A 14261-nucleotide genomic window follows, 5' to 3' on the forward strand; every position below is an offset into this window, starting at 1 on the left:
ACAGTCCGGTGCTCGTTCTAGCAGACATGCAGCATCAAGGCTCCTGATGGGTCAGAGTCCAAAGCAGGCGGAGCCTCGTCTTTGCATAGATCACATCCCACCGTGTTGACATTCACCTCGAAACATTAGCAGGAAACATTGTGCTCTTTATTTGAACTCAAATACAAACTGATGAGCTTTTTGATTTGGTCTGTGTCCTCATGTCCTTATGTGTACTTATGTCCTCATGTCCTTATGTGTACTTATGTCCTCATGTCCTTATGTGTACTTATGTCCTCATGTGTACTTATGTCCTCATGTGTACTTATGTCCTCATGTATCCTCATGTGTCTGTGTCCTCATCTCCTTATGTGTCCTCATGTCCTCAAGTGTCTGTATACTCATGTCCTCATGTGTCCTCATCTCCTCATGTCCTCATCTCCTTATGTGTCTGTTTCCTAATGTCCTCAACTCCTCATGTCCTCATGTGTCTGTGTCCTCATGTCCTCGTCCCCTCATATGTCCTTGTGTCCTCATCTCCTCATGTGTCCTCATGTCCTCGTCCCCTCATATGTCCTCATGTGTCCTCATGTCCTTGTGTCCTCGCTACAGCGCGACAACACTCAAATGGAAAAGCTGGTAATCTGAAGCTGAAATGGATTTTTCTTTTCATCTTTTTAGAGCAAAAAGTTTTTCATGAACTGATCTGTAGCACCGTTACTTGCTTTGGACCAGAAGGAATGACTTTACATGACTTTACATACGTAGAGAGGAACCTCATCAGTTCCGTCTGTGTGGGCTTCATGGAGGGGGCGGAGCCAAAGGAGGCAAAATAAATTACAGGATATTTTACGTTAGAAAGCGATTCTTCTTCTTTTGTTTTAATCTGCAGGACGTCATTAAAGTGTGAGTAACATCTCCCCGTTGGTTCTGTCGACCCTTCTGACCGGCGACGTTCCTGTTTTGCAGAATCGGGACTCGAACCCCCGGCCTCCCGGCTCCGTCACGTGGAGGCCAGCGGCCGCTGGAGCTCCAGCTGGGTCTCCAAGGTGACCCTCTCCTGGTGGGCCACCTGCAGCCGGAGGCAGGGAAACACAACACAAGTTTAGAACAGGAACAGGACAGGAACCCGGGGCGGGCGGCAGGTTGTCGGTTTGAACCCCGGACAGTGAACCCTGGAGGGAAGCAGCAGAAGACTCGCTGAGCCACTTAGAGGAAAACAACCCGAGCAGCCGGCTCACATGGAGCGGATTATTGTGAGAATGCAGAATATGTTCAGCGCTGACATTTCATGTTGGAGAATCTGACCTCATGACTCAACACAGCAGGAGGGGGGGAGGGGGGGGGGGTGCTCAGGTCCATCCTACCATCCCTCCTAGATTCCTCTGTCCTTAAGGCAGACACATAATCAGCACCGCTGAAACCCGAAACTACGCCGCTTATAACAACCAGAAGCCGTAAACATTGTCATTACTGTCAATTAGATTAGATTTCCGTCTTACCGAAGGTCCTTGAACGCACCAGATAACGAAGCCTGTTTTGTCTAATTGTGTTCCTTTGAGTTTTAGAGGCCTGATTGGCTGAAAGTGTGTTAAACTTTAATCCTCAGATTAACTGTGAAGAGGTCTCAGTCCACTTCACGACAAGGTCCCGAATCCAAACGAGTCTTCAACGATTTGAACGTCGGCAACGATCAGATTCAAGTTTTAGATCTGAGGAGCTTTTATTGTTTCTACATAACTTCAACTTCAGGGGCAGGAGAGCCAAGAGGGTTCCTCTTCTTTCCTCACATGCCTCGCTGCCCGGCTCTATTTTAAAGAAGACAGTTGTGAATGCCGAAGGCTGGAGTCTATATAAAGACACGTATGCCTTTCTCTGCAGAATTCCTGGGATGCTTTTGAGAAACCAGCAGGATTTAGAGCCAATGAACCGAGTCGCTCCGGAAGGCGACCGACGATGTCAAATAATGTAAAAACCTGTTTCACCCCTTTGTGCGTGTGTGTTGTGTTAACGCTGATGGGGTTTGACCATCGGCGAGGGGAATGACCGGCATGCGGCATGTGTTGGTGCGAGGGCCAGGCCGGGACCTCAATGCAAACAGACATTAGTTCAGCTTTGAGTGACGGCTGAGGGGGAGCGCCAGGCCGAGCCGGAGGGTTCGTCACCACGCTGGAATGAAGAGGGAGCTTTTGTTGTCGGGCTCCTTTCTTTTAGGATCGCGTCGTCTGCGTTGACGGACCGACACGTCCGCATCAACGCTCGCTACTCGATGGGTTCGACAAGCGGAGAGACGGCCGGTGAGCTCCCCCTGCAGGTGGGCGGGGCTTGTTTACAGGAAGTGGACGTACCTCGTTGGTTTTGTGGACTGATGTGCTGAAGACTCGAGTTCTTCGATTTAGCCGCCGCCATCTTGGCTTTTTGTAACCAGTGGACAGGAAGTGACCTTATGAGGACTGAGGACGAGTGACGTAAAGACGCTGTAAAGGTCTCCAGTGTCGACCTGTCAATCACCTTGTAGCCCCGCCCCTAAAGCATCCCTTATTATGGTCTGTTTGAGTCTAACAGCGTACTAAATGAGCATCGTGCTGTATAGAAGAAGACTAGAAACTAGAGATTGAGACATAAACCCATGTTTACAATGTTTACTGAGGGAAGTAGAGTCATTTATATAGACTTCTATACAACCAGAGGAGTCGCCCTCTGGGTCGTGCAGAAGCAGGAAGCTGACCTTGAGCTGCTGCTGGAGCTCGCTGTTGAGGCGCGTCAACACGGCGTTGGCCTCCTTGTTCTTCCGGATCGCCGTCTGGATCTCTCGCTTCTGCTTGGACGGCGGCCTGAGAGAGAAACGGTGGGATGAACCGTCTGGATGAACACGAGGAGACAACTTAAAGCAACACCTGTTGATGAACGTCCACCTGACTGCAATAAGAGTATTTTAGGACCCGGGGGGTCACACTGACTTCTGAGCCGGCTTGGTGTGGGCGGGGAACGGCCCGGCGGGTGGGGGCGTGGCCTCCGGGTTCTGGCCCTCGGCGTGGTACTTCCTCCGGACCGGCTTCTGCGGCGCCTGACAGACAGGAACCACGTCGGCGGCCGCCAGGTCTTCAGAGCTCCGGCCGAATCTCGAGCGCGGACCTCGATCCTCAGGCTTCACGCTGCGCTCCTCCTGCAGGACCGACGGGACGGGGTTATGCACATGGACCTATTCCCACGACGAAACTCTTCCATGACTTTAATCAAACTTCAATGACTTCTAACCACATTTCAATGACTTTAAAACAAATTTCGATGACTTTAAACCAAATTTCGATGACTTTAAAAAAAAAATCAATGACTTTTAACCACATTTCCATGACTTTAAACCAAATTTCAATGACTTTTAACCAAATCTCAATGACTTTTAACCACATTTCAATGACTTTTAACCACATTTCAATGACTTTAAACCAAATTTCAATGACTTTAAAACAAATTTGAATGACTTTAAAACAAATTTGAATGACTTTTATGTTTAGTCAACAAGACCGACAGTCAGGTTCAGGTTTCCTTCAGGATTAAAGCTCCTCGTTGACTTTCCATCAACTTTATCTTCGCGCTGAGTGACGCGAATAAAAGCAGACAACTTGTGTCTTTGTACTGGAAGCCAATAAATTGCATTTGGAGACTATTTCCCATGAAACCCGGGTTAGCCGTTTGGAAAGTCGAGGCATTTCTCGCTCGGCAGCACCTCCTGTACTTTCTTCACCGTCTCCCATCTGCTAATGTTGGGTTCTGTGAATTTGATCCAATCGTTTCTACGAGCCGCCGTCTCCACTGCGGTGGCAAAGTGGACATTCCTGGTGCTTCCTGATGGTTTAAACAGCCGAACGCCGGCCGCTGTAAGTCGTACCCCGAAATAAAAAAAGAGAGAGAGAAATCCATTCTGCTGAGCAACGCAACTGACAGACAGCAATAATGAGGCCGAGCTTCAGCGCGCCGCTGGATGTGAAACACAACCACAGCATGGAAACGTTTAAAAAAAGGTTGTGGACTCGTTTAACCACAGGAGCTGCACCAGCGGGCTGTGTGGTCACGTCAGACGAAGGTCACGGCGCTTTCACTGCAGGAATACTGCCACCGTCACACGGCTTCACGACCGGGCTCATCGCACCGGAACAAACCGGAGAAAAACCAACAGGAAGCAAAAACCAGACCAGTGGACTAAATGGACTGAAACAACAAACCCAGTCTGACCGAGGGGAACCGGCTGGGTCCAGATGAGCGACGATGAGGGTTCAGTCCCGCTTTGGACGGACAAAATAAGAAAAAAACACCAAAGATGCTGCATCGCAGACTTCTATACAACCAGAGGAGTCGCCCCCTGGTGGTCAGGAGAGAGAATGCAGCTTTAACACATGAAGCATAGACTTCTATACAACCAGAGGAGTCACCCCCTGGTGGTCAGGAGAGAGAATGCAGCTTTAACACATGAAGCATAGACTTCTATACAACCAGAGGAGTCACCCCCTGGTGGTCAGGAGAGAGAACGCAGCTTTAACACATGAAGCATAGACTTCTATACAACCAGAGGAGTCGCCCCTGGTGGTCAGGAGAGAGAATGCAGCTTCAACACATGAAGCATAGACTTCTATACAACCAGAGGAGTCGCCCCCTGGTGGTCAGGAGAGAGAATGCAGCTTTAAGACATGAAGCGTAGACTTCTATACAACCAGAGTAGTCGCCCCTGGTGTGAATATTTTCCCTGTTTCACAGAAGCAAGTCGCTCTCAATGAGTACATAGTTTGTTCTCACCTCTTCTCTGAAGTGACTGAAGTCAGCAAAGTTTGGCTGCTGGACTTTTTTCGGAGGCGTTTTCTCTGGAACGCTGATGAAGTGAGCAACCTGACGAGAGACCAGGAGACTTTCATTCATCGAGGATTCAGAGACATTTTAACGACAAAAAAAGGGTCTTTGAGCGATGGAGCCAGACTCACCTGTGAGGTGGACGGTCGAGGAGGAAGAGCAGGAGGATGAGGCAGCCACCCGCTCTTTACACCTGAAATCCAGACAAAACATCACAGAGGAGTAAACCAGAGGTTTCACCTCCATTGTTCTCTCTGGAGTCGGTTCTCACTCTTTAAAACACACAATGAAATCGGCCACTTTCTCACTCTGAGACACCGGCGGACACCTTCACCTGTCCGACCGAACAGGAAGCTTCAGTTCCCTTTATGTTCTCCCAGGAAAGAAGAACTGCTTCACGAGACAATGACTTGATCACGTGAGAACTGATTCTGTCCTAGAAAAACACTCTGTCATTTTGGTTTAGGTGGATGGTTCTTCACAAGGAAACCTATGATGAGCACGTATACTTCTATACAACCAGAGGGGTCGCCCCTGGTGGTCAGGAGAGAGAATGCAGCTTTAACACATGAAGCATAGACTTCTATACAACCAGAGGAGTCGCCCCCTGGTGGTCAGGAGAGAGAATGCAGCTTTAACACATGAAGCACAGACTTCTATACAACCAGAGGAGTCTCGCGGTCGTACCTGGAGCTCCCTGCTGGAAGAGCTTGTTGAGGTCCAGCGAGGAGGCCCTGGAGTGGGTCTTCTGGGGTCGGGGTGGGGGGGTGGGAGGCTCCTCCGCCTTCTTCATGGCATCTTCGATAGAGGTGCTGGAGTAGGACCTGGACCAGAGGTCACATGGGCGGAGGAACGAAAACAAAAACAAAAGGTTTTAAAGGAGCAATGAGTTCAGAGGACTGGAACCACCGGGGGGTTGTGGGTTCTCACCTCGGTCTGGTTCTGGTCTTCATGTGCGGGTCCAGGTCCTGAGACGGGTCTGCTGAGAGGAACAGTCACACTTTAGCTCGACTGCAAACGAGAAGCGCTAACTTCCCCGTGGAAGCACCGACTGTATTAACACGTCACATGACACATCATCTATATATATATATATATATATATATATATATATATATATATATATATATATAGAGTGGTTAAATTCCTTCTGATCTCGTAGAATATTGAACTCATGCTCTCAACATTTTATTCTACAGAACTAGTGAACGTGATGCGTTGCAGCAGAGCGCCATCTGCTGGAGGTTCAGCGTTATGACGTCACAGAAATCCTCTTTTCTTTCCTCCTTTTCTTACAAATTAAAGCAAAATTCTTTTTACATCACTTATCTCTTTCTATGGAAGCCCGTTTCCGCCACACACACAAAAAAGTCCAAATTATCAAATAAAAAGTCATAATTATGAGTTAATATAGTCCAACTTTTCTTTTTGTGGCGGGAACGAGCTTCCATACGTTCTGCCCTGTGTGGGTCGGTAACGGAGGCGGAGTCTCCCACCTGGCCGCTCGCTGAAGGCGCCGAGATGGAGACTCCGTTTGTCTTGAGTCTTCACGCCGACATCTGAAGAATAAACAAACATGGCCGCCGAGCCGGAGTTCATTACCAGGTAGACAACGTTTATGTCTTAATACACTTTAACACCTAACTAGACAATGTTTACCTGGTTTACATGATGTTTACCTTGTTTACTTAAGTCCTTTTTCACATCTTGGGTCGTTGAGGTCAGAGCTGGCTCAAGACGCTCGATGACGCTCCGATTCTAAACAACAACAACAACAAAAACAAAAAGAAGAATGTTTTTAATTATCAGAACAATGTAGAAGCAGCAGACATGACGTCAGCGCCCTCAAGTGGCAGCAAACAGGATGTCAGCGCCCTCTAGTGGCAGCAAACAGGACGTCAGTGCCCTCTAGTGGCAGCAGACAGGATGTCAGCGCCCTCTAGTGGCAGCAGACAGGACGTCAGTGCCCTCTAGTGGCAGCAAACATGATGTCAGCGCCCTCTAGTGGCAGCAGACATGATGTCAGCGCCCTCTAGTGGCAGCAGACAGGATGCCAGCGCCCTCTAGTGGCAGCAAACAGGACGTCAGCGCCCTCTAGTGGCAGCAGACAGGACGCCAGCGCCCTCTGGTGGCAGCAGACATGATGTCAGCGCCCTCTAGTGGCAGCAGACATGATGTCAGCGCCCTCTAGTGGCAGCAGACAGGACGCCAGCGCCCTCTAGTGGCAGCAGACATGATGTCAGCGCCCTCTAGTGGCAGCAGACATGACGTCAGCCCCCTCTAGTGGCAGCAGACAGGATGTCAGCGCCCTCTAGTGGCAGCAGACAGGATGTCAGCGCCCTCTAGTGGCAGCAGACAGGACGTCAGCGCCCTCTAGTGGCAGCAGACAGGATGTCAGCGCCCTCTAGTGGCAGCAGACAGGATGTCAGCGCCCTCTAGTGGCAGCAGACAGGACTCACCGTGTGACTCGGCCTCGGCTCGGCGTCCTCAAACACAATGAGAGGCTCAACACTCTGCAAAGAAGAAAGAAAATAGTTTGGTTGGGAGGAAACAGAACACGCAGAACCTGCAGAATCTGCGGAACCAGCAGAACCAGCAGAACCCTGCGGACCCGCCCCCCTCACCTCGGGGGTGTCCGGCGAGTCTGGGTCCTCCGGCTGCAGCAGGCCGGTCCTCAGCGTGCCGGGGAGCCGCTCGGGCAGCGGGTATCCGTTCTTGCGCGCCACGATGAGGTGGAACGCCGTGCAGAACTCTGAGAACGTCAGCGCTCCGTCCCGGTCCACATCGCTCAACTCCCTTTAAGGAAAATCATCTATTTAGAATATTTAAAATGTCTAGAAATGTCTTGTCTCAACGTGTCACACAGACGTTAGCCGCTCACCAAATGTGAGAAAGTTCTGGAATGGGGAGTTTAGATTTGGTGAAGAAGTTCTTTGCAATGGTTCCTAGACAAGAAAAGAGACACAAGGTGGTGAAATACTTTGAATGTGATTTAAAAACATGAATACATAGGTGGTGCAGCAGCAGCAGCAGCAGCAGCAGCAGCAGCAGCAGGGTCGGGGTCCGTACCCAGGATCAGAGCCCCCAGGTCGGGCTGCAGGCTCTTGAACTGGTTGGTGTAATACTCCAGCTGTTCCTCTGTGATCCTCCAGGGGTCCTCGTCGGGATAGTCCCCGAGGCCCTGCTGGTCCAGCCTCTCCAACGAGGAGGTCTAAAGAGGAAGGAAGGAAGGAGGGAAGGAAGGAGGGAGGACACAGAGACATGGTCATGAACAGCTGACAGCCGTCTGCTGTGGGGGCGGAGCTACAGAAGTTGGGCGTTACCCTCGCTGCAGCCGCTCTGGTCCCATAGCCGCCCGGCGAGGAGTGCTGCTCCGGGGGAACCGTGGACCTGCCCTCATAGGCTGGAGGGAAGGAGGGAAGGAGAGAAGGAGGGAAGGAGAGAAGGAGGGAAGGAGACAACTGAAACTCACACACTATGACTGTGTCCTGAACTGAAACATGTGACTGTGACTGACAGGTGTCTTTACGGCTCAGTTCATTGAAAACCAAGAGCTGAGATGTGAAGGTGAGCATGAGAAACCCTGAAGGTTCAGACGTGAGGATGAAGGTGAGGATGAGGAAGGCGTGTCCCTGCTGAAGTGGGCGTGGTCTTACCGGTCAGGGCGTCGGCCCCGTTCCTCCTCTTAGCGTACGGGTAGCCGCGGCACGCCGGCGGAGAGCGAGGCGGCGAACTGCAGGGAGAGCGAGGCGGCGAGCGAGGCTCCTACAGGGACACAATGTTTAATATTGTTATTATTATTATAATAACAGTCTGCGGCCTTGCAGCCGGTGTGTGGCCTTCCAGCCGGCCTTGCAGCCGGTCTGCAGCCGGCCTTGCAGCCGGTCTGCAGCCGGCCTTGCAGCCGGTCTGCAGGCGGCCTTGCAGCCGGTCTGCAGCTTGGCAGCCGGCTCGTCCTTCTCCTCTAATCTCACGAACAACGAGGCCTTTCTGCTCCGGCAGTTAAGTCCGGCTGGAATGTCTCTGAGCGGTCCCAGCTTACCTTCCTGTCCACGTGGTCCTCCGGGTGCCTCCGCTCTGCTGGCGTCCAGGAGCTGGACCCGGACCCGGTCCTGCTCGGAGCCGCCTGGCCGGCCGCGCTCGGCAGGACGACGGCGTATCGCATCTCAGGCTCGTTCTTCAGCCCGGAGAACCGAGGCAGCGGCAGATCTACAGGAGAAGAACACGCAGACCCACGTTGAGCTCGTCAACCAGAGGAGGAGGAGGAGGAGCCTGGAGGCTGACGAGAAGCTTCCTCTGTGAGGGTTTCAACGATAATGCTTCACAAGGAAAACAGATTCTGCCTCCAGGTTCTGGGCGTGACTGACGCTGCGTCTGTTAACCCATTTAGCACTTCATCCAGATTAGATCCCGTTGGGATAATCTCCTGATCCCCTTTTGCTCTGGTGACACCCCCCCTCCCCCCGCCCCTCCCCCTCCTTACTGGCCGTGGTGCTCTCCAGGTGGATGGGCAGGGCCGACTGGGCCGCCGCCAGCAGCTTCAGCGCCACGAAGAACTGCGGCGTGCCGAAGTAGCCGAGCCGCTTCGCCCCGCAGAGCTCCGTCACCTGCGGGAGGAAGAACATGTTTAATACTGAACATCACTTCATCAAACTCTTTACAGAACAAACGGAAACGCAGGGAGGGAAAAGGAGAACAATGATTTAAGGTTTTGCCGGGATTAATTTAATATAAGTCTAAATTCACTTTTTTTTGCCAGTTGAATTTTTTTCCATTTGTGAAAATGTTTTGTAGTTTCTGACATTTTTCCAAATCACGTGACGTGCACGCACAAAGATGTACGTCTGATACTACTCATGTTTTCTTTCACGTGTCCGTGCACTCAAACACAAACATAAGGCTTGAAGTCATATTTAGAGCATGGCGTGGTGGTGCAGGTCTGCCTCTGGTGGCGGAAACGAGTATTACAACAACAAACACATTACCATGGGGGAAACATTTTTAAATGCTTTTTCATTTGTTTTCATGCATGAAAAATGCTTTTAATGTGTTCACATATGAAGATAAATACAAATAATTGTAAATTGTAACCTGGTAAAACCTTTTTCCTCTGTTCTTAAATCATAAAACAATTCAGATCAGCAGGTTGTGTTTTCTCTCTGCGTCTCTGAGCTTCCGGATAATAAAGAGAGAAATATTTAACACGTGATGTTGTGTTACACCTCACAGCTGATGTGAGGTGTAACACAACAAAGTGATAAAGAAGAGAAACAGGAAGTGAGCGATCAGCAGCACAGTGAGATCTCGTTGTTCTCTGCGGGAGAAAAGAAGATTAGTGACGTCGGCCGATCAGGACAAAGTCCTGAAATAACAACGGAAACAAATCCTGTTAAAACAACAAAGAAGTGCGACTGAGACTGTGAAGCGACGCTGAGGAGACGAACCAGCGGCTGAGGCTTAAAGCCAAAGCGTTTTTAATAAACACACAAGCTCCTGGAGCCGCGGGTTCGATTCCGGCCCTCATTTCCTCTCTCTACCGAACGTGCCAAAAAAACAAACATGTCAGAAGTTCTCAAGTCCAGTTTAGCAAAAAGAACATTTTCTGCTTTATGAAAGATGAACAACAGCAGTGCTGTTATTACCCACGATGCAATGGGGTTAGACGTGACTGCTGCTTGACCTGCGTCGTGTTCCTTCATCAGGATGAGCAGACCCGAGGTCAGACCCGAGGTCAGACCCGAGGTCAGACCCGAGGTCAGACCCGAGGTCAGACCCGAGGTCAGACCCGAGGTCAGACCCGAGGTCAGACCCGAGGTCGGGGCTCATCCTCTGGTGACCGTGAGCGTCTTCTACGAGACGTTGTGCTAAATCCAGACGTTGAGATCTTCTGGAGATGAAAGACGAAATAAAACTGAAGGAAAGTCAAAGGATGAAGTCTGAGGATCCACGAGCTAAACGCACACACAGTGTGTGTTGTGATGTGTGTGTTGTAATGTGTGTGTGTTGTGTGTCTGATGTGCCTCTCCTTCTCCAGACGGACCGGTTCAGCAACGTCTGTCAACGTGTTCCACGTTCCAGAGATTCTCCACCTCTCTTTCTCTTTTTTCTTCTCTCTCTAATACACACAGACACACACACATACACACACACACACACACACACACACACACACACACACACACACACACTCTCTCTCTTTTCACTATTTTAATGTATTATTGTTTGAATTAAATTATATTTTTTTAAGTTATTTAAGTGTAATTCTCTCACGTTTTGTTCCGTTTCATTAAAGTCAATATTGTTCTTTAGTTCTCTCTGTTTGTCTTTCTGTTGTTTTATTTCCTCACAGACGTAAAGGTCTTTCCTCTGGGAACCATGACTCTGCAGACGTAAAGGTCTTTCCTCTGGGAACCATGACTCTGCAGACGTAAAGGTCTTTCCTCTGGGAACCATGACTCTACAGACGTAAAGGTCTTTCCTCTGGGAACCATGACTCTGCAGAAACAACAGTTTCCAGTGAAGCTCGTCTCGCTTCCGGAAGGAAGCGCAGCGCCGAGAGACGCTTTGACACAATGAGCCAGAGGTCAAAGGTCAAAGGTCACAGCGAAGCGACGCTGCAGACATCCTGCAGCCGGCCGGCCTCGGCTCAGAGGGCCAAGCACCCTGCAGGGGGGGGGGGGGGGGGTTGTGTTGGTAGTGTAGTGGGTATGGTTGTGTTGTTGGCAGTGTGGTGTAGTGGGTGTAATGTTGGTGGTGTTGGTGTAGTGGGTGTAATGTTGGCGGTGTTGGTGTAGTGGGTGTAATGTTGGTGGTGTTGGTGGTGTTGGTGTAGTGGGTGTAGTGGGTGTAATGTTGGTGGTGTTGGTGTAGTGGGTGTAATGTTGGTGGTGTTGGTGTAGTGGGTGTAGTGGGTGTAATGTTGGCGGTGTTGGTGGTGTTGGTGGTGTTGGTGGTTTGTGGTGTTGGTGTAGTGGGTGTAATGTTGGCGGTGTTGGTGGTGTTGGTGGCGTTGGTGGTTTGTGGTGTTGGTGTAGTGGGTGTAATGTTGGTGGTGTTGGTGTAGTGGGTGTAATGTTGGTGGTGTTGGTGGTGTTGGTGGTGTTGGTGTAATGGGTGTAATGTTGGTGGTGTTGGTGGTGTTGGTGGTGTTGGCGGTGTTCCAGGCCGGACAGGAAGGAAAGCGCGGCGGCTCAAAGCCAAACTTCCTGTCGCCCACGCGGACACACAATGAGCGGCGTTGACCTGAGCTGGAAAACACACGTTTGTGTGTCTGTGACTCAGCGTTCAGAGGAAGAAATGTTCAGCGCTTACCTCAAAATAAATACATGAGACGCTACGGACAAAAAATAATCAATGTTTCCAGGTTTGAGTCAAACTTTGTACGATGAAATATAGAAAACTTAAATGACCACGTTTGAGCCGCTTTTGTTGTACTAGCGTTAGCCGCTACGTCCTGTTTCCTTTCAGCAGCACTTAAAGGTCACAGTGGAAACAGCAAAACAATGTAAACTCAGCAACCAGTCAAATATGAACTGATGGACAGAAAACTAATAAACTACTTTGATGAAGGATCAAAACATCTTCTGGTCTCAGCTTCTAACCTGTGAGGACGTTTTTACAGACTCACCTCTGAACTCAAACTAAAAACACAAGCGGCATTAAGGCCAGCTAGCTACTCCTCTGGTTGTATAGAAGTCTATGCTTCATGTGTTAAAGCTGCTTTCTCTCTCCTGACCACCAGGGGGCGACTCCTCTGGTTGTATAGAAGTCTATGCTTCATGTGTTAAAGCTGCATTCTCTCTCCTGACCACCAGGGGGCGACTCCTCTGGTTGTATAGAAGTCTATATAAATGACTCTACTTCTCTCTTGATGTATTGTAATTAAAGACAAAATGCATATCTCGGCCTATAAATACACGATGCAGAAACAGAATCTTCAACACACATGCATTCATTCCTTCTCTCTCTCTCTCTCTCTCTCTCTCTCTCTCTCTCTCTCTCTCTCTCTCTCTCTCTCTCTCTCTCTCTCTCTCTCTCTCTCTCTCTGGCCCCCTGCAGAGCGCCGCAGCCCCCCCCCCCCCCCCCCCCCTCGCGGACCCTCCTCACCCTGCGCAGCGCCTCGGGGGGCAGCTGGGACGCCGCCAGCAGCTCCGCCACTTTGCCGGCCGACAGCGTCCCGGAGGCGTCCGCCTGGCAGAGGCTGTGCAGCCCCGCGTAGTAGCGCTGCTCGTGCTCGTTCAGGGAGATGAAGCTCCCCGCGCGCGCCGCCGCACCGGAATCCTGCTCCATGGTGGAGGTGGTGGAGGTGGAGGAGGTGGAGGGGGGCTGACGCATGGAGGGCTCCGCCGCTGAGAGGGAACCACTAGCAGCCGGCAGATCGGCGCATGCCGGCGGGAGCACACCGGCTCCCTCCCGGGGCCGGTCGGAGGCGCGAGGCGGGGTGTCGGCTGTCGGCTCCCGGGGAGAGGGCGCTGCGGGTCGGACTGCCGGGAGCTGCCGCTCGGCTTCAGATCATCCGCTCCCACTGCTGCTCGGGCCGGTTGTAGCAGCGCCCACCGCGGCCTGCGGGGGGCGCCAGAGGGCAGGAAGAAGAAGATGAAACGAGTACTATGACAGGAAACAGAGTAAACTAGTACTATGACAGGAAACAGAGTATATTTAACTAGTACTATGACAGGAAACAGAGTATATTTAACTAGTACTATGACAGGAAACAGAGTTTATGAAACTAGAAAGCAGAGTATATTAAACTAGTATACTATGACAGGAATTATATATATATATATATATATATATATATATATATATATATATATATATATATATATATATATATATATATATATATATATATATATATATAATTCTATATATATATATATATAATTCTATATATATATATATATATATATATATATATATATATATATATATATACATATATATATATAATTCCTGTCATAATACTAGTTTACTCTGTACTAGTTAAATATACTCTGTTTCCTGTCATAGTACTAGTTTAATATACTCTGTTTATAAACCACATGAGGACATGTTATTATTGTTATTATTATTATTGGAGTGTTTTACAAGCTGAGTTCCTTCTGTCTTTCCGTCCAGCTCCTCTGCTGCCACCATGAGGTCAGAGGAGGAACTGCAGGCTGCCACCATGAGGTCAGAGGAGGAACTGCAGGCTGCCACCATGAGGTCAGAGGAGGAACTGCAGGCTGCCACCATGAGGTCAGAGGAGGAACTGCAGGCTGCCACCATGAGGTCAGAGGAGGAACTGCAGGCTGCCACCATGAGGTCAGAGGAGGAACTGCAGGCTGCCACCATGAGGTCAAAGGGGGAACTGCAGGCTGCCACCATGAGGTCAAAGGGGGAACTGCAGGCTGCCACCATGAGGTCAAAGGGGGAACTGCAGGCTGCCACCATGAGGT

The 14261-nt window shown here is 50.1% G+C and overlaps 1 protein-coding gene across 2 annotated transcripts; it reads right to left on the reverse strand.

Annotated features, from left to right (window-relative positions):
• reps2 (RALBP1 associated Eps domain containing 2) lies at positions 1 to 13347 on the reverse strand. 2 transcript variants are annotated; one of them, XM_068592771.1, is made up of 18 exons: positions 12928 to 13347; positions 9305 to 9428; positions 8864 to 9030; positions 8478 to 8586; positions 8145 to 8224; positions 7891 to 8032; positions 7703 to 7766; positions 7446 to 7617; positions 7281 to 7334; positions 6501 to 6579; positions 6318 to 6380; positions 5752 to 5800; positions 5509 to 5645; positions 4953 to 5014; positions 4771 to 4860; positions 2940 to 3145; positions 2708 to 2813; positions 1 to 1051 (listed from the first exon to the last, which is right to left on the reverse strand). In XM_068592771.1, the coding sequence occupies exons 1-18, from the start codon at positions 13153 to 13155 to the stop codon at positions 983 to 985; spliced, it is 2001 nt and encodes a 666-aa protein (XP_068448872.1). In that variant the 5' UTR covers positions 13156 to 13347; the 3' UTR covers positions 1 to 982. The 2 variants fall into 2 exon arrangements, with proteins under 2 accessions (XP_068448872.1, XP_068448871.1); XM_068592770.1 differs by having other exon boundaries at positions 5752 to 5803.
• Positions 13348 to 14261: the final 914 nt, after the last annotated feature.

This window comes from Clinocottus analis, unplaced genomic scaffold (genome assembly GCF_023055335.1).
Source record: "Clinocottus analis isolate CAN_PGR_092001 unplaced genomic scaffold, fCliAna1.0.p SCAF_28, whole genome shotgun sequence".
Classification (NCBI taxonomy): Eukaryota; Metazoa; Chordata; class Actinopteri; order Perciformes; family Cottidae; genus Clinocottus; species Clinocottus analis.

Coding starts and splice junctions, on each gene's coding strand:
- reps2 (XM_068592770.1), bottom strand. CDS start 13,155: ATGCGTCAGCCCCCCTCCACCTCCTCCACCTCCACCACCTCCACCATG. Junction 9,031..9,304: donor CCTGGAGAGCACCACGGCCA/GTAAGGAGGGGG, acceptor CTTCTCCTGTAG/ATCTGCCGCTGCCTCGGTTC. Junction 8,033..8,144: donor CCAGAGCGGCTGCAGCGAGG/GTAACGCCCAAC, acceptor CTTCCTCTTTAG/ACCTCCTCGTTGGAGAGGCT.